Source organism: Bufo bufo, chromosome 4 (genome assembly GCF_905171765.1).
Source record: "Bufo bufo chromosome 4, aBufBuf1.1, whole genome shotgun sequence".
In the NCBI taxonomy this organism is placed as follows: Eukaryota; Metazoa; Chordata; class Amphibia; order Anura; family Bufonidae; genus Bufo; species Bufo bufo.
In genome coordinates, this window is record NC_053392.1 from 45,982,002 (window position 1) to 46,002,569 (window position 20,568).

At 46.5% G+C, this 20,568-nt stretch overlaps 1 protein-coding gene across 3 annotated transcripts in view; it reads left to right on the plus strand.

Moving 5' to 3' along the window:
• BLK (BLK proto-oncogene, Src family tyrosine kinase) overlaps positions 1 to 2,509 on the plus strand; it is a 42,467-nt gene extending 39,958 nt beyond the window's left edge. For all 3 annotated transcript variants that reach the window (XM_040427186.1, XM_040427187.1, XM_040427185.1), the window contains one exon: positions 1,353 to 2,509. In XM_040427186.1, coding sequence (XP_040283120.1) covers positions 1,353 to 1,555 — 203 coding nt within the window. In that variant the 3' untranslated portion in view covers positions 1,556 to 2,509. The remainder of the gene's footprint in view (positions 1 to 1,352) is intronic.
• The last annotated feature ends 18,059 nt before the right edge of the window (positions 2,510 to 20,568 follow it).

A 20,568-nucleotide genomic window follows, 5' to 3' on the forward strand; every position in this document is an offset into this window, starting at 1 on the left:
GGATCTGGAAAAATGATGATAACATAGAATAAGATATAAATTGATAGCAGACCCTCCAAATAGTTTTCTCTGATGGGCCAAAGGTGCCCATCTCTGACACTAGTCAAGGGGACTGAAATTTTAATTCCTCTAAAAGGAACCTTTTTTGGGTAGCAGAAGAGACACTCATAGTGTCTCTTCTGCCTCTTTGTAATAAAACAAGAATATATAAAAGAGTATATAAATCCACAGGGTTGATATTATCAAGACTTCTGAATAGAAGTTTTTGTGCAAGTACCCTTTTGTGCAAAAATCTTTGACTTTTTGCCTTGTGGGTAGAGTATGGATGGAAGGGGGGAGGGGGGGAGGATTACACTTTCAGGTACCTAGGCCAAGTTTTATGTCATGGATCTCCGTTGGCCACTGTATAAAATCAGAGGCATTTAAAAGTATTATGGTCAAAGCCAGCCTTACACTGGTTGGTGCCCTATGCGGTACCTTCTGTAGACGCTCCTCTCCTATATGACGTATTGTGAAACAGTATTCAAATAAATATACCATATAGTGTCTAATTATAAAATATCACAAAGCCACCACAAAGATAAATACTATACTATATTGTGCATAAGCACTAGTGCCACACAATGTCCAAGTAAATTCCACTGTCCTGTGCTCAAATACTACTGATATACAATCACCAAATAAAAGCTCCATACATCAAGTGAAGAAACCATGGCTAATGTAACGGTGTCTTTGGTAAAGTACTGGAGGGATTTTATATCTCTCCTAGATTGCTCAGATGGCTGAGATAAAAGGAATCCAGAAGGCTGTATGGTTTTAACAAAGTATTGTTTGCTGGAACTGGTTTATTCAGACTTTATGTATAGGCTGGATTTTTTTGAAATGGTGGGCAGGATTAGTAGAGGGACCTACCATTCCACCCCACTCCAGTAAAGCTATTCCCCTTTGCCTGAGGCATTCTCAGGTGTAGTCACTGGGATCGCTACTGGGGAATAAATAGAGGCATCAGACTGTCAGTCTGGGCTAGAGACTTGAAGCTGGTAGACCTGTCTCCTCTGAAAGCCTGATCTTCTTGTGACTTGTACATAGCTGAGGTAGATACACTGTTTAGTAAGTGCCCATAGTATTAGAGATTTTTGTTTCTTTTTGGTGCTGTGGCTTTACCCAAGTGATAGCAGAACTTGCTGGAGTTTTGCTGGAGTCTGATGGATGCTAAATAAATTGAGGTGGACCTTTAAAACTGCTGAGTCAAGTGAAGTCTGTCACCACCGGACCTGTTCAAACACGCAGATCCCTACACTAAATAACTCCTATTAGAAATTTGGATTGATGATGACAATTTTTTCCTTCAGGTATGACGAACCCTGAGGTTATACGGCTACTAGAAGAAGGCTATCGCATGCCCTGCCCTGAAAACTGTACATCAGAACTGTATGATATCATGCTGAAATGCTGGAGAGAAACGTCAGAGGAAAGACCAACCTTCGACTATCTGCAGTCGGTTCTAGAGGATTTCGGGACAGCAACTGAGAAGCAGTACGAGGATGAACCCTGACACTGACCTATTGCATGTTACTTTCGCTGGAGTCCAAGTCATGTGATCCAGGCTTAAAAATAATGACTCCCCTCAATCCCTGTTTATAGGACATATTTTAGGATTGGTCACTAGATGATTGGATAAGTCTTCCTCTGCTCTACCTAATGGCAACCAATATAATAGTTTTACTTTTCAGTTTTAAATTTTCAGTTATTTGTACAATGTATTTGGAATTATGGCCAACGCCAGATTATACATAGAGAAGTTGTAATGAATGAAGAGTACCTAGGGGAAATCAGGCAGTGCCAAGGGGTCAAAACCTGTGGGCCTCTCGAGAAGAACATCAAATGTGGGACCTCCACCTGAAGATGTTCATCCAGCATGGTGCTTTCCATTTTGGAAGTTGTCAGTGGGGTAGTGATGTCACTATTCTACAACCAGAGGACAAGAGACTTGTTGAGGTCCATTTGTAACAATTAGCACTGTCAATTCACTTTTGGCATATAAGGGTTTATTCATTGGACACACTGTGGGTTTACACCTGGGATATATGTGACATATAGACCACTGGGTCAACCTATGTTTTTCCAATTGTGCACTACGTGTCACTGAGTCCCTGTTGCTTTTTAGTCATTCTTGGTGTGTTCTGCCTCTACGGGCTTTGTGCTGGTTTCTCTCCTTCAGCTGCATTTTAACTGGCTGTCCCATGGAATAGAGTAGTGGTCAAGCATGTGCAGCACCGCTCTATTCACACACAGGACTCATAGACCCCCATTCTTATGAACGGTGGGGTCCCAATGATCCTGTAGATGGATGACAAATGTTTATAGGACATTGAGGTCCTATAACAACTCAAGGTTACTACAGGATAAGTAATGTAATGTATGTACACAGTGACTCCACCAGCAGAATAGTGAGTGCAGCTCTGGAGTATAATACAGGATGTAAGTCAGGATCAATACAGGATAAGTAATGTAATGTACGTACACAGTGACTGCACCAGCAGAATAGTGAGTGCAGCTCTGGAGTATAATACAGGATGTAACTCAGGATGAGTACAGGATAAGTAATGTAATGTATGTACACAGTGACTCCACCAGCAGAATAGTGAGTGCAGCTCTGCAGTATAATACAGGATGTAACTCAGGATCAGTACAGGATAAGTAATGTAATGTACAGTACAGACCAAAAGTTTGGACAGACCTTCTCATTCAAAGAGTTTTCTTTATTTTCATGACTATGAAGGCATCAAAACTATGAATTAACACATGTGGAATTATATACATAACAAACAAGTGTGAAACAACTGAAAATATGTCATATTCTAGTTTCTTCAAAGTAGCCACCTTTTGCTTTGATTACTGCTTTGCACACTCTTGGCATTCTCTTGATGAGCTTCAAGAGGTAGTCCCCTGAAATGGTCTTCCAACAGTCTTGAAGGAGTTCCCAGAGATGCTTAGCACTTGTTGGCCCTTTTGCCTTCACTCTGCGGTCCAGCTCACCCCAAACCATCTCGATTGGGTTCAGGTCCGGTGACTGTGGAGGCCAGGTCATCTGGCGCAGCACCCCATCACTCTCCTTCATGGTCAAATAGCCCTTACTTTCAAAGTTTTCCCAATTTTTCGGCTGACTGACTGACCTTCATTTCTTAAAGTAATGATGGCCACTCGTTTTTCTTTACTTAGCTGCTTTTTTCTTGCCATAATACAAATTCTAACAGTCTATTCAGTAGGACTATCAGCTGTGTATCCACCTGACTTCTCCTCAACGCCACTGATGGTCCCAACCCCATTTATAAGGCAAGAAATCCCACTTATTAAACCTGACAGGGCACACCTGTGAAGTGAAAACCATTTCAGGGGACTACCTCTTGAAGCTCATCAAGAGAATGCCAAGAGTGTGCAAAGCAGTAATCAAAGCAAAAGGTGGCTACTTTGAAGAACCTAGAATATGACATATTTTCATTTGTTTCACACTTGTTTGTTATGTATATAATTCCACATGTGCTAATTCATAGTTTTGATGCCTTCAGTGTGAATCTACAATTTTCATAGTCATGAAAATAAAGAAAACTCTTTGAATGAGAAGGTGTGTCCAAACTTTTGGTCTGTACTGTATGTACACAGTGAGTGCACCAGCAGAATAGTGAGTGCAGCTCTGGAGTACAATACAGGATGTAACTCAGGATCAGTGCAGGATAAGTAATGTAATGTATGTACACAGTGACTGCACCAGCAGAATAGTGAGTGCAGCTCTGGAGTATAATACAGGACGTAACTCAGGATCAGTACAGGATAAGTAATGTAATGTATGTACTTGATATACTGTCATTCAGGATCAGTACAAGATGTAATGTGATGTATTTATAACATGACTCAGATTTGTATGTACATTATTTCTATACATAAAATTGGCTTCACAGATGGACAGAGACTGAAATTATGTGAATGGGGTCAAATGATGCGTGACAGTGAAAATAATGATTGTTTAATTTATTGTAATTAGAAAAAAATGCATAAAACTGTAGTTCAATCCACTTGCATTCTTGTGTTACTTCCACACAATGTGTAGCTGAACATGTATTATTCACACATTTACATGATGCTTTTTCTTCTGTATCTCTATATCATGACCCTGAGATATAACTACCTCCATAGAGCCCTCAACAACTGCTGTGAGGTCTTCACCAGGGCAGCTCCAGGTGTGTGTAGGTCCTCGGGCCTCTGTGTAACCCACCTTTAGCTTGGCAAATGTACAAAATGTTTCCCTGCTGGACAACCCCTTTAATGCCCATGGGCTCAGTCCTGTCTATTGTACAGGCAATGAAACAGGAGTGAAATATGAGCTCATGACGCCAGAGCAGTGTCTGGCAGAATTCTGAATACAGCTCTGGGGTAGACTAGAGCATAACAAGTAATGTAAGTCAAGCTAAGTACAAAGTATGTGTCTGATGCTGTACTTTTCTATGTCATGATTTAAGCTCAGAAATAAAGTATAAAATTGCAGTAGTGTAATAATTATAGCAGGTACGTTGTGTGACGCGTGATATAATACTGTCAAAAACCAGGATGTGTGAAACTAAAGGAGATGTGAAATTAACTAGAGGAAGGATGAGGCATAACGACAGGTACTATAATGCGGGAAGCTGTCCCTTTTTTTAATTTTTTTTAGAGGTTTAGAGATTTTTTTCTTTTTAGAGACACTCCGTCTTTTATAATCATGTTGTTATTTAGGTCCATAATTCTGTACTGAATAACATCTTTATATATTTTATAGAGATCAGAGCTCTGTTTTTCTGACAAGGGGCTCAAAATCCACGGCACTGACAGAGTAATTATAATAAAAATCCGCCTGCAGCCACCACTAGAGGGAGCTTATATCATAGTGTTTTATCATTGAGTTCAGTGTATACGCAATATGCAGAGAGCTCCCTCTAGTGGCCGATGTAGGAATTCAAGTGTGGATATTTTGTTGGACTTTTTTTTTTACTTTTTATTCTTTAATATTCCAGTAGATTTAATAAATGATGGAAGAAAATGATTCTCCACGGTGGGATCCATATTCATGAGTATTAACTGGTTTTCTAGGTCTTTAACATTGATGGCCAAAACCTGTTGGATCAGCGTGGTCTGACCTCTGGGACTCGTATATACTGTATATATTTACTGTATGCGTGAATATGTACTATTTTTTTGTTTTTTCCGTATGCACTTATTATGTAAGTTTGGTCACAAATCCACCCCCCTATTACAAAATCCTGACATCCCTGTTATCAGATCATAGAGGATCCTTGTATGGACAAATACCCAGGTCCGTTGAACGTTATTCCCTGTTGTTTGGCGATTGTTAGATGGGTAAGTCCTAACAACTGCCTATGTACTGTAAGTACACAGGTTTAAGGGTGTTGTGTCTAGTGTTGATTAAGCACCAAAGTGCTCAGGTGCTCTCACCGAACACATCGGGATGCTACCGAGCACCCGAGTATAATGGAAGTCAATGGGAGAACCCGAGCATCAAACCAGGCACCCCCTGCTCTGAAGAGGGGAGGGTGCCTGGTTCATAGTAAAAGGTCAGAAATTGATGGAAACACCACTGAAATGGTTCGGGAACAGCATGGGGAGGATGTCTGGATGCATCTTGGACTCCCAGGTCGCTGCTGGGAGCCATGTTGTCCGAGTAGTACACCAATTTTACAGACTGACAATAATATGCACAAAACCGAAGATAAAATCGATTTTAGAGGAAAAATTGTTAGGAAACATTCTTTCCTGTATATTTACTTGGATATAAAGTGCAAGTGCTGCCAAAAATAACAAGGAAGAGGCACTCCGATACAACCTGTATATCACATAAAGGAGGGCCTCATTCACATTGTGGTACAATTGTTCAGGTAGTGGGACTCCTACACTCATAAAGCCTATGCACTAAGGGAAAGGGCTGCCAAAAATTACAAGGAACCGGCACTCCAATACAACCTTTATTACACATAAAGGAGGGCATCATACACAGCCTTGAAAAATTATTGATGGCCTGCTGGTGACCCTCAAAAACATTTCGAGCAAGGGCCTGCTCATCTGACCATCTAAAACATTATGGGTGAGGGCCTGTTGCCGCTTTGGTGACTCTAGATAACCTCGGGCCGATCGCACGTCCCCGTGACGGCGACGATCCATTCGGATGTCTGGCCTATCAACTTTCGATATTATTGCCTGCGCAAACCATGGTGACTACGGGTAACGGGGAATCAGGGTTCGATTCCAGAGAGGGAGCCTAAGAAACGGCTAAGGCTACCACATCCAAGCAAGGCATCATGCACGCAAATTACCTATTAGTTATAATTAGGTGAGGGCCTGCTGGTGATCTGACCCTCTAAAAGATTTTAGGTGCGGCTCTGAAGGTGAGCTGACCCTGTAAAAGATTTTTGGTGCGGGCCTGCTGGTGAGCTGACCCTGTAAAACATTATATGCGATGGCCTGCTGGTGAGCTGACCCTGTAAAACATTATATGCGATGGCCTGCTGGTGAGCTGACCCTCTAAAAAATTATATGCGAGGGCCTGCTGGTGAGCTGACCCTGTAAAAGATTGTAGTTGAGGGCCTGCTGGTGAGCTGACCCTCTAAAAAATTATATACGAGGGCCTGCAGCTGAGCTGACCCTGTAAAACATTATATGCGACAAATAAGCATGTTGATATGATGGAAGAGGAGAAGGAGGATGAGAAAAGGAAGATTCAACCCTTGTGGTGGAAGGGGTGCATGGGTATACAGTGTATTCAGTACATTATAAACAACATATTTAAAGTGCATTTGTGGTCGGGCACTCACGAAGAAGGACTCCTACCTCCTGGCTAGCTAAAGCGGTTAGAGTTATGCCGAAACCGTGACGTTGAAGGGATAGCTGAAGGAGGCCATCCCCTTGGTGAGAAGCTGAGATTGAGGGTGGGTAGGGTGGGAGAGTTTGACACAATGTTCATTGAAGGAGGGGCAGAGGTGCCATGATATAGGCAACCGTGCCCCTCCCACAAATACAGGCCAATGAATCGGCCTTAATACTTGTGGTCGGGCACTCACGAAGAAGGACTCCTACCTGCTGGCTAGCTAAAGCGGTTAGAGTTATGCCGAAACCGTGACGTTGAAGGGATAGCTGAAGGAGGCCAAAAAGAACAACAATTTCTATCATATCGGAATGCTACAAACATTTATTCATAACACCAAATTCTGACAAGCAAGATTCATTTCAGTGTACGGACAAGGAATGTAGCGGCTGAAACAGGACGAACGCCAGCGACCTAGTCTTTTGATTATGTGTGCTGGAACCCGATTTCTTGACGCGGCGGATGCCGCCCCTATGCGGAACGAATGCCCGGATATTGAGGACGGGTCTACTGCCAGATTAGTCAGTAAAACACGAATATGAAATATGAATTGGGGACAGGTAAGGTGAGTATTATTGAATGGTAGCAAAGGACTGCCGGGCGGCTTGTTTGGTAGAGAGGACAGAAGCTGTTGTAGCACACGCACGGGACACCAATGATGAGAGGTCGGGAAGAAAAACACCTGGGTTGGAGGGCCTACCTGAGAGGTCTTGGAGGTGAGTAGAGAGAGTATGAAACCGTCTCTGGAAGCCGAGAGCTGACCGAGAGTGACGTACCTGCTGCTGTTAGCCGGGGAAGTAAACTCGGCCGGTCTCAAAAACCCGTAAAAGGTCAGGTACATGGCAGCTTTTATTATCAAACTGTGCAGGGCACCGAATGGTTTCTTGTCTAACAAGTCGGAAAGGTCGCGGAAAAGCTGGCCAGTGACGGGTAGCCGGTGAGTGCGTGACTCGCAGTCGCTTTTCTCGAGACCCCTCAGAGTAGCTTTAATGACATGGATAGAAAACAATGAACCTGGCTGTGTGAAACTCATGGCTCTAAAATGTTGCACCCCTGCGAGGTAGGACTTGACCGTGGCGTGGGATAGTTTCAGATTGGTGTGACAGTAACCTATGAATGCCAGGATATATGGAACGAACTCGGTGTCACCTTGCGGATGAGAGTCCTGAAATCTCTGGAAGGCTCTCCAACCTGTCTGGTAGGCTCTGGCTGTATTGGGTGAGAGGGACTTGAGTAACAGTGACCGAGCGGTGGCGAGATGAGCGTCTATGGAAGGATTAGAGCAGCGTACGGAGGGACTGGGCTCCCGATGGCGTCTGCTTCTGGACAGATCTGTGAAAAGAGAGTAAAATTAAAACGAGATAACGCGTCGGCTGCTGCATTGTGGTTACCGGCTATATGTGAAGCTATGTAACGAAACTGGTGTTGTAATGACAGAAGGACCAAGCGCCTAAGAAATGACATGACATATGGAGACTTAGAAGACCCACTATTGAGAATCTCGATGACGGCTGCATTATCGGACACGAAGGACACAGTCTGACCTGACCAACTTTGACCCCAGGTATAGGATGCTGCCACTAAGGGGTAGAGTTCAAAAACTGCTGAGGTACGGAAAAACCCAGGAATGGAACTAACTTCGGTTGGCCATCTGTCCGCTAACCAATGGTTGCCAAAAATAGCTGCGAAACCTGTATTGGCGGCGGCGTCGGACAAAATTACGGGGGAGTTAGCGGATATTGTGGGAACAAAGAGCGAGATGCCATTCCATTGCGTGAGAAAATGATCCCACATGTTTACGTCAGCCATGACCATATCGTCCAGACCTATGCTGCAATCCTGGGAAGGGGCTGTAGGAAGGAGAGAAAGTAATCGAGATACAAATGCCCTACCTTGCGGAATTATGCGCATCGCAAAGTTCAGCATACCTAACAGGGACTGTAGCTGAACTTTTTTGACCACTCTAGTAGATGTGAAATTATGAACGGTTTCCCTGATTCTCTGTAATTTGTCCCTTGGCAACCTGGCAACCATGTTCTGGGTGTCCAAGACTATACCAAGGAATGTGATGACTGCGGAGGGACCTTCCACTTTCTTGGGAGAGACAGGAACCCCTAGTTGTCTGAAACACTCCAGCAGCAAATGAAGGTCTTTGGGGGGAGCGTCAGGACGCTCAACAATTAAAAAATCATCCAGATAGTGAATAACATTGCTACAGTGGAATTCATGGACTAAAATCCAGTGGAGCGCCTTGGCTAACTGGTCAAATAACCACGGGCTACTCTTAGACCCGAATGTGAGATTGGAAGCAAAATAATAAAGGCCCCTCCATTTGATGCCATACCACTGCCAGAGGGACGGTTTGATCGGTAGTAATTTGAAGGCGTCTGAAATATCGGCTTTAGAAAGGATTGTGCTGGGACCTAACTGTAAGATAAGAGCGATGGCTTGATCTATGGTGGCATATCTCATGCTAACTTCTTCTGATGGAATTAGAGAGTTGATGCTAGGTGTAGGGGTACCATGCGGGGCGGACAGGTCGATAATCAACCTCTCTTTGTTACTAAATTTGCCAAACACGACTCCTATCGGGCTGATTCTCCACCTATCAAAGGGTGATGATGAAAAAGGACCTATCAGGAAACCTTTGACTAACTCCGCTGCTATTAACCTATCGGAGACCTCAGGGTATTGGTCAGCGGACTGTAGGTTCCTGCATTCGTGTGTGGAATCTGGAAGGGCCACCACCCCAGTGTGGAAACCGAACATGAACCCTGAACTAAGGAACTTCACGAAGCCCGGGTCAGGATACCTGCATAGGAACTGCTGCAAACAAACTATATTAACAACACACATGTAATTATTATCTGCTTTTAATGAACAAACTACTTTAGGGTGGGCTCTGAAGCAGTTAGTACATATGTGTAGCAAGCGGCACTGACTGAAGTTACAGGATGCATAGTTGAAATTGTTACAGATCTGTGACCTGCCGAGAAATTTGATGGGTCTGCCCAGTTTGTCAACTAAACCCGAGGATCTGAGTGAATCGGACGGGCCGGGAACAGGACCTGCAGAACTAGACCCCTCACTCTGAGCGGCCTTATGACACCATGCCGTGGAATGATCAATCGATTGGCACAGGGAGCATGAAGGCGCCTTAAGCCCGGCGAAGTGCCTACAAAAAATCTCCGTATCAATGTTGGCCCAGTTAGTAAGAAACTGGAACTGACTTAAGGTGGCAGCTGCCTTGGCCGAGAAAGAACATCGGTAGTCGTAGAATGAACTACCACCATACTTGTACCCCAACTCCGTTATTCTGAACAAGTACAAGTCAAGTTCCTCCCTTCTCTCGGGACGAACTGAACAGATTACGTCTCTGTATAAACTAAATGCGAGCACAAATTCAGGTACCGTGAGCTTGCGGTTCAGCCTATGGTCACGGCCTTTCATGGTTAACTGACACATCCCCACAGGCAATTACCCTACTATCAGACAGATCCCGGGTAGCGACCAGTAAGGATGCTAGATTGACATCTCTACCTTCCAGGATGTCCTTCTTAAGATTGTCAGGAACAAAATGTGCCGGCATAATACTGGGCGCAGTCACAGGGACACCTGCCCCTGTCGCCGTAGAAGTGGATGGAACAGCGGCATCGATGGTATGCGGAGTAGTAGCAAAACAACGAGACTCAACCGCTTGCAACCTGGTTTGCACATCCGTGACGGATGAAGTCAAGTTATTCAGCAACAGATGGATTTGTGTCAGCGAGTTCTGAACCGTGACCGTGGAGACTTCTTCCTGCTGCTGAGGGCCTGAGTTAATGACCAATAACCGGTATAACTCAGCCTTCCTAGCAGCAGCGGGATATGCAATACTCCGTCTGGACAACTCCGACATCAGCCTAGGGACGGTCCAGGTGCGAAGAGACGACACACTGCCCCCTTCTGACATCCTGGCGGGGTTCCCGTCGACCGAAGCCTCCACTATGTCTGAAGCATGTGACATACCCTGTGGATACAGTATGCATAAATCAACTCTCGACTGTCAACCGACACTGGGACGATGTGACGTGGCTGTGAGTAGACCGAGACCCATGCAACTGTGAAGAAAACGAGTGAAAAAGGACGAGAGAACCTGAGCCAAGGAGAAGCGATAGCTGGACCTAGAACACCCCAGTGAATGGTGAGTCTGACCGTGGCACAACTGACCCATTACCATAAGGAGAGAATGGAATAGTATCATGACATAGCTACTGCCATACTGTACCCTGATGGTTGAAACAACGTGCAGAATGTGTATGAAGAAGGATGAGACAAATCCTGGAATAAAATCACATGTAAGATCCTTGCGTACGTCATGGCGCCAAACGTAGAGGTCGTGCGACCAACAATACAGATATCCTCTAACTAGCACTGAACAAGTATATCGCCCCTTCCCTAAAACTCCACCAAACAAGCATGAGTAACATTCTATAATCATACCCTTTTCTCCCTTTTTTTTATTTTATTATTTTTTAAATATGTTTAATTAATTTATTTATATTTTTTACCATTTTTCATTTTTTTTTTTTTTTTTGTGGTCATAACCCCTGGTGGCCTCTAGATGGAGCCAACACAGGGCACAGAACCATGGACTGCACAGCCGGCAGTCGCCACCGGAGGGAGCCTGTGACATCCAACACTGCTCCATGGACTGCATTGACTCCAGCAGCCACCAGGGGGAGCCCACACAGTGCCTGCCACCTGCAGCACGGGCAGACAGCAGAGGAGACCGCAAGCAGGACGCTGAGGTGAGTGTGACAAGGGCCAGTGCGGACATGGGGACATGAGGGGCATGAGGGGAGCAGAATCAAACTACAGCTGCCGTGAGCCCTACCTAGCTAATGGCACAGCGGCCCGTGCCAGACATTAAGGGAGAAGAGACGTATGAATCGGGATCGCGCTGATCCCTGCACCCTACGATTCGTGCCACGTGGGAGTCGGAGCTCCTGGCAGACGCTCCGGTGCAGTGTGGCCCCCTCTTACCTAGGGAGCCGGCTCTGCCGGCCGGACTTGTGAGCCGAGACTGCAATTGTGGCAGTCACTTACCTGATCTAGTAGCTTGCTTTGCGTAGAAACGAACTTCTAGGACCAGACGCAACTTCACACACGGAACGAGGCCAGCGTTTGACACAACGTTCATTGAAGGAGGGGCAGAGGTGCCATGATATAGGCAACCATGCCCCTCCCACAAATACAGGCCAATGAATCTGCCTTAACACTTATGTTAATCAGCTTTCCTCTGGTGGAGTTGAGAAGTCATGGTCAATCCAGGCCTTGTTAATTTTTTATAAGAGTCAACCGGTCAGCATTTTCAGTTGACAGGCGGATACGCTTATCTGCTATAATGCCACCAGCAGCACTAAATACACGCTCAGACAAAATGCTGGCGGCAGGGCTGGCCAGCACCTCCAAGGCGTAGAGCGCCAGTTCGTGCCACGTGTCCAGCTTGGACACTCAGTAGTTGTAAGGCACTGAAGGATCATTGAGGACGCTGACACTGTCTGCTATGTACTCCACCATATTCCCAAATTTTTCCCTCTTTGGAACACTAGGCCGCACATCAGGGTGAGGGTGCTGGTGGGATGTCATGAAACTGTCCCAGGCTTTGGAGAGTGCTGCCCTGCCTCTGTTGGAACTGCTGTGTGCTCCCCTTGTCTCCCCTCCTCGGTTGGCCAAGGAACTACGGACTCTGCCGCCAGCGTTGTCAGATGGAAATTTTTGGAGCAATTTTTCAACAAGGTATTGCACCGTTTTGCTCATCCTCTCCACCAGAGGAATGAGAGATGAGAAGTTCTCTTTGTAGCGGAGGTCGAGAAGGGTGAACAACCAGTAATCGGTGTTGTCTAAAATGTGTATAATGCGCGTGTCGTGGGAAAAGCAGCCTAACATGAAGTCAGCCATGTGTGCCAGAGTACCAACAGGTAAGACTTCGCTGTCGTCATCAGGAGGATCACTCTGAATCTCCTCATCCTCTTCCTCCTCTTCTGCCCACCCACGCTGAACAAATGGAATTAAACGTTAAAGTTATCGCTGCTCACCATCTGTGTTGATTCCTCAAAGTTTCTTAAAACCCCACAGAGGTCAGACATCAATGCCCACTCCTCGCTTGTGAATAGCGGAAGCTGACTGGAAAGGCGACGACCATGTTGCAGCTGGTATTCCACTACTGCCCTCTGCTGCTCACAAAGCCTGGCCAACATGTGGAACGTGGAGTTCCAGCGCATGCTCACGTCGCACAACAGTCGGTGAGCTGGCAATTTCAAGCGCTGCTGCAGCTCTGACAGACCGGCTGAAGCTGTCAATGACTTGCCGAAATGTGCACACACGCGCCGCACCTTCACCAGTAGCCCAGGCAAATTGGGGTAGGCTTTGAGAAACCGCTGTACCACTAAGTTGAAGACGTGGGCTAGGCATGGGGTGTGTGTGAGCTTGCCGAGCTCCAAAGCCGCCACCAAGTTACGGCCATTATCATACACAACCATGCCTGGTTCTAGGTTGAGTGGCGAGAGCCACAGCTCAGTCTGGTCTCTTATCCCCTGCCACAGCTCTGCGGCGGTGCTGTTTGTCCCCTAAGCATATCAGCAGTGTCATGTTACGGGACATATGTTGGTGTAAGGCGGGCACGGCACACCTTGAAAAACAGTGGCGGCTGGGGACTGCGTAACGCGAGAGGGCCAAATCAAGGAATGGTGCTGAAAAGAGCTACTCAGAATATCCGAGTGTGGAATCACTTGTTTGCCCAGACTCTCCATGGTGGGAGGAGGAGGATCAGGGTGAGGATTGGGTTGAGCAGACTCTTGGCTACTGAGACTGGGCTTGGTGGAAGACAAAGTGGTGCTCAAGCGACTGGAAGCATTATCTGCTGCAATCCAACCGACCACCTGGTCGCACTGGTCTGACTTCAATAGTGGTGTCCTGCGCCGCCCTGCAAACTGGGACATGAAGCTAGGTATCGTGGATGATTGTTTTTCTTGTGCTCTGGCAGCAGACACAGTTTTACCGTGCCCAGGAGCAAGGCCTCTGCCTGCACCATCAGTATCACGGCCACTACCCTGTCCCTTACTGCTCGCCTTCTTCATATTAAATGTTATATATGATTGAAAGTCTGTCACACATACAGTAGCATAGGATTTTTAAGTGTATGCGCAAACAAATGTAAAATGATATTTGGGATGTGGAAACGTCACACAGGAGATATCCTGCAGATAATGTCAATGCTGTCACCAGTGACTAATGAAAAATTACAGGGAATGTCACAGGTGTTTTGGATGAGGAAACGATATACAGGAGAGGTACCACCGGTAATGTCACTGTCCGCAGCGTCTACGCAAAAAAGTACACTGAATGTCACAGATACATTTTTTGAAGCGCACAGTGAAGATGTGGCCCTGGTAAGGTCACTGTCAGAAGCGGACACCGTCTACGGAAAAAGTACACTGGATGTCAGATATTTTTTGGATGCGCACATTTTACACAGGAGATGTAGCGCAGGTAATGTAACTGTCCGCAGCAGACACCGTCTACGGAAAAAGTACACTGGATGTCACTGATATTTTAGGGATGCGCACACTTTACACAGGAGATGTGGTGCGGATAATGTAACTGTCCGCAGCGGCCTATTAGACATTATTTAGCGCAGGATGCGCTAAAAATATATATTGCTGCTGTCACACACAATAGTCCTTAAAAGGACTTTTGGGTCTCTGAAAAGTTTTTTTAAAAAAAATCTTCCAGTAAATCTCCCTACACTGTCTGTGCCTTCTTCAGCACAGCTCTCCCTGACTAAGGGCTGATGCACACGAACGTATTTTCTTTCCACTTCTGTTCCGTTTTATTTGAGGACCGTATGCGGAACCATTAACTTCAATGGGTCCACAAAAACAACGGAAGGTACTCCGTGTGCATTCTGTTTCCGTATTTCCGTTCCGCAAAAAAGTGGTGCATGCACTATTATTGTCCGCAAATCACGGTCCGAGGCCCCATTCAAGTCAGTGGGTCCACAAAAAATACGGAACGCACACGGAACACATCCGTATGTCATCCGTATTTCATCCGTATTTTGCGGATCCATACTGTAGAAATGCTATGCCCAGCCCAGCCCATATTGCTCATGTGTTTGGTGATTAATAAGTTACTGTTTCCGTTTCCTATCTGCAAAAAAATGGAAAGGAAGAGGACTTAAATCAGAGAACAACGGATCCGTGAAAAACGGACCGCAAAACAACAACGGTCGTGTGCATGAGCCCTAAGACTGAGCTGAACACGTGTCATCGGGTGCTTTATAGAACCCCATGACGCGTTCCGGCCAGCCAATCACTGTAATGCCAGTAGCCAACATGGCTACGGCAATTACAGTGCGTGCCAGTACCTCCCTGCACGTTTATTGGCTGTGTAGCATCCAAGAAACGTGCAGGGAGGAGACTCGAGCATTGCACTCGAGCACATGCGGTACTCAGCCGAGTACCGCCATGTGCCGAGCATCGAGATGCTCAAGGCGAGCTGTTGTTCGGCCGAGCATGCTCGATCAACACTAGTTGTGTCCTCTCATACATTGCTGGCCGGAGCGGGTCCCACCTCTGGGACCTGATCCTATCTCCAGAATGGGCCCCCCAAAGCAAAGGCAAACCTCCTTTGACTTTTATGGGAATTCCGAAAATAGCCGAGCGCTGACTCAGCTATTTCTGGCTGGTGTGCTCTCCATTCGCTTCTGTGCAAGTTCCGAAACCAGCTTAGCGTTCAGTAATGGAATGAATGGAGCGCATGCGAGCGGTGCCCTCTAATTAACTTTCAGGGGCTCATTCTGGAGATAAGAGTGGGTTCTATAGGTGAGTGAATGAAAAGCACACCACACAAGTGTGTCCACCTCTCCATTCACCTCTATGGCCAGAAATAGCTGAGACAGTGCTCCCATAGAGGCAGTGGCGTAGCATTGGTTGCCAGCACCCGGGGCAAGCCAAGTATTGCGCCCCCCCCCCCCAACCTGTGGCAATGCCCCTTTTTACAGATAATGTAGTAGATATCAACTGCAGTCCTATGTAACACCACAGATAACATGGTGATAACTTCTGAGTACAGATAATGTAGTAGATGGGTGTGAGCCCCCAGAATTCAGAACACACACAGTGTGACCTGAAGTTTGGGGCCAGGATGCTGCAGTGTGGGCCAAATCCTATATCCACCCTCCCATCACTACAGAACATACAGGGTAATACAGCCCCACATACCTCTTACATCCAGTGATGTCTCCTTTGATGTAGATGTTCTCTTTCCTCATCTTCTCCCTTCAGACCAGATCACCATTTTTCAGCCATTTCTCGTCTCTGCAGTTTGACAAAAAAAAAAAATCTTAGTTTACTACTTTTCCATCATCCTCCCATCTTCTGGACAAATCATCCTACCACCCCCAATACTGTGCCGCTGTGCTCCCCAATTCTGTACTGCAGAAACCGATAAACCCCCTGATAATAGTAGTACCATGCAGATAGTGCCCTTCAATAATTATTGGCACACAGTGCCCTAAAATAACTGCTCCCAGGAATAGTGCCCCTGACACTAATAGTGTAAACATAACGTCCCCCTAAAAAAATTTGTGGTAAGCTGAAACTGTGCCAAGGTTCCCCCACAGTAATAGTGTTCCCAAAAGTCCCACCAATAGGAATAATTCTCTGCTAGAGCACACATGGTAGTAATAGTGCTCCTACAGTGCCCCCAACATGTCCCCACTGTGCCCCAGAAGTAATAATGCTCTCATAGTGCCCATACTAGTAATCATGTTCCCCCTAGACCCCCAGTAGTAATAAAGCCCACCATAATGCCCCCAGTAGTAATAATTCTCCTTATAATGTGCCAGTGAAAAAAATACCCTCTTGTAATGCCCCCAGGTGAGCTAATGTCCCCATAGTGCCCCCATAATGTGCCAGTATAAAATGCCCCATATATAGTGCCCCCAGTAAATGCCCCCATAGTGCTCCTCTCTCCCTTCTTCCTAGTGCCCCCTATAATGTACCAGTATAAAATGCCCCATATATAGTGCCCCAGTAGATGCCCTCAGTTTCCCCCATATTTTGCAAGTATAAAATACCCCTTCTTAGTGCCCCCGTAGATGACCTCATAGTACTCCTCTCTCCCCTTCCCCATAGTACCCACCATAATATGCCCCAGTATAAAATGCCCCTACACAGAGCTCCCCATATAAAATACCCTTTCTTTGTGGCCTCAGTAGATGCCCCCAATAATGTGCCAGTAAAAAGTGCCCCGGCCTGTGTCCCGCGCTGTATGGCTCATCGCGCCGCCTGCATCGGCCTCTGATAGGCTGCAGGCCTAGTGCCTGCAGCCTATCAGAGGAAGGGAAAGGGACACGCCTCTCCCTCCCCTGCCTCAGCACAGTCATCTGTATCGCTGTCCTGAGGACGGCGATACAGATGACTATGGGGATGAGCGCTTCCACAATGGCCCGCACCTATCTGACACTGCTGGCATATACTAGCGATATGCCACCAGTGTGTGACATAACCCCTTTAATGTACTGGCATATAGTAAAAAAAATAAATAAATTTGAAACCTTCCTTTGCAATTAAAACAATTACTGTTTAAATAATGTTAACATCCCTACAAAAAGAAAACATAAACACAAGTAAAAATTACAATTATATTATGCGTGTACCAAAAAATAGCACCTAAACAAAGTATGCCTCGTCCTGCAGAAAACAAGCCTCATACAGATATGTTAACCGTAAAATGTAGAGGTTGTGAGCGTCATATGCAGCGTACTCAAGTTGTGTTTAATAGAGTTTCTGGGTGTAGTAGTGCAATAGACACTAACCTGAGACGGCTGACTCTCTGCATAGGCAGGTGATGGTAAGAAAATGTTCGTGACGCCAGTGCCAATTAAACGGTGGCACGCCGTTTGCTGATAGCAGGAATAAATGAGGAACACCATGATGTTAAAACAGAACTCCAACTTTAGTAGTTTTAAATATAGAGACATTCACGGAAGCGCAGTTCCTTTGCATACAGTCGATTTTTCAATACGGTTGATGCAGGCAATACAGATTGAGCAAGGTGACTACAGAGTGTTAAACACACAGGACTTGCAGTACAGGAGCTTGCACTCTATCTCTGACTGATCCTGGAACATAGCAAATCTTCTCCAAGGCCCAATACCTTAACTCTGGCGTATATCCTTGGTTTTAGCTTTATAGAGTACCTCCTCTGTTATCTTGAGTACCTCTTGCTTTTCTGCGCTTTGCCTCTGTCTCCCTCTTTCCTCAGACTCTGGAAGCTTCTGAACGGTGGTCTTCCTGCTTCTGCATATATATATATTCAGGAGGGGAACCTTCTCCTTGGATTCGGAACCCGGTTACAGGGACTGCAATACCCTCTCCTGGTCCGCAGGCTTCAGGCCTGGACTTGTCTCTGACATAGTCTAAGCTCCAGCTTCAGGCTACAGGCTGCAGCTTTAGACAGACACTTAGACTAGACTCCCCCTCACTTCCCTGACTGGGCCTTATATAAACTAGGGCTCTCTAGCTCCCTCTAGTGACTAGAAGCTGGAATGACACCCCATAGCAGGCCTGTACATGCAAGTATAATAGTAATAGGGAAATACATAGCATTACATTACATGACAATTTATAAAGATGACATATACCAACTTCCCCATAAATAAGGGGGGACGACAGCACACCAAGTGACGCTTTTGTAGTGACGGGCATTACAGTCCCCGTACACTACATACCCCACTGCTTTAAGCTGAGTACGACCTCGTACTCCATCATGGGTCGCCCAACTGGAATCTCTACATGAAACAGAAAAAAGAGACATGCAGACATACATACATGTAATTCATCTGCATTTACGTTCATATCAGGTCCAATTGGCAACGGTGAAGGGTGGTGACAAGGGGCGTCGTTCTCTTCTCCTCAGGATAGTGAATGGAACTGGGGCGCTGACCTGGCACAGCGTAACATTATAACCAGGATAGTCCATGACAATGAATAAGTCCACAATAGAACAGCAAAATAGATAAGTATAAAAGTTCTTGGAGGCTCAAAGAACAAACATGAGTCCATACCCAGGTTACTTTCCTATTAAATCACAGAGGCTCTCATGCTGTGGAGTCCATCTCTGGGCACATTTCCTTTTTAAAAGAGCAAAAATCTCAGAGGCTCAGGTTCTTTTGAGTCTGTCTCCGGGCACGGTTCCTTAGTATGAAGTTGCACAATAAAAGGACAGCAAAGACAAGTGCTGTAATACCCCTGATCAACCTGAAAAGGTGGTGAAGGGTAAAAGGTGCAACTAAAGGAACAGGCACAACTTGGCGTGGGGTAGCAAAAGCAGGCAGGAGGTCCTGGAAACAAACGTGGCTTTGTTGACTTTGATACTTCAGTGGTCAACACCTACCACTGAGCCATGGATGAACTGGCAGCCGCAACAAAGGACCAGGAAAACGTAGGACTCCTGTCCTGAAAGGGTTAACACCATACTTCTTCGGTGAAATAAATCAAAGGCCTAGCAGGCTGATTCACAGTGGCATATCATAACCACTTGGCTCCGCTGGCAAGTACGGCCTGTAGTAGTCCTCTACAGGAGGATGGGCCCACATAACTGTATTAGGGGGCAGCTGCAAGGTGAAGGGGCCCCTAATAGGTATTGGCCCCATGGGCCTAGGGGTAAACCCTTGGGTGGACCGTACCGGTCCCGGCATGATAATGGTGGGATGGATTGGAGCGGTTACCGCCGCCGCAAGCGGTCCGGTGGGCTCTGCGCAGCTATTCACAGCAACCGGAGGTCTTCTTTGGGGCACTGGCGGAGTGGTGGCAGCAGAAGGTAGTCTACGGGTGGTGACAGGCACCCTTACCTCGTCCTTATTTGGCGGCGTCTGGATCCTGGCGGTCGCGATCTTGCGCAGCTCCCGCAACTTCTCCTCCAGCCGGACAATCTGCTCACCGATGCTCCCCGTGTCAGAGTCGCTGTCATCTGCTGGCGTCGCCGGCGCAGGTACAGGGAATGACGGCTCGGACTCGGCCTCTGCAGGTTCTGGTGGCGCATCGGGTCTCCGACCCTTCCGGATGTTCTCCAAGGTAGCATGAAGTCCTTGCAAGTTTTCCATATCTTGTATGGTCTTCTCCCGACGAGGCAGCTCGGGGGAAGGATAGGGGCTCACCCATTTTTCCAACACGGTTGGCTGCCAGAAGACGTTAGGCCCAATGAAGGAGCTCCGCTCCTGGAAGGCGTGATGGGCCGGCTCTGGAGAGCGTTCCGGTTCTCGCTCGCAGCCAGAGTAGTCTTCTTCTTCTGCCTCCCAGTCCTCAGGTGCTCGCTTGGGACGGGTCACGGCAGTTGCATAAGGGCCCCTCAGGCTCTCGGCAGGGGTGAACTCCACTTCCTCTCCCTCGCGGAGGCTGTGTTGATAGGAAGGGAGGTAGTCTCTCTTGACAGACCTTCTATTCACATATAGGTCTCTGCCAGTCAGATAGTCTTGGATGAACCCGTAGCCACGGGTTTTGTCAAAGGACACCACCACTCCCTTTCTCCTTTCCAGGCGGGGTTGGGTGTTGGTGTGTCTTTCATGGATAGTCTTAGTCAACTCTTCGTAGTAGATCTTGGTCTTGGTA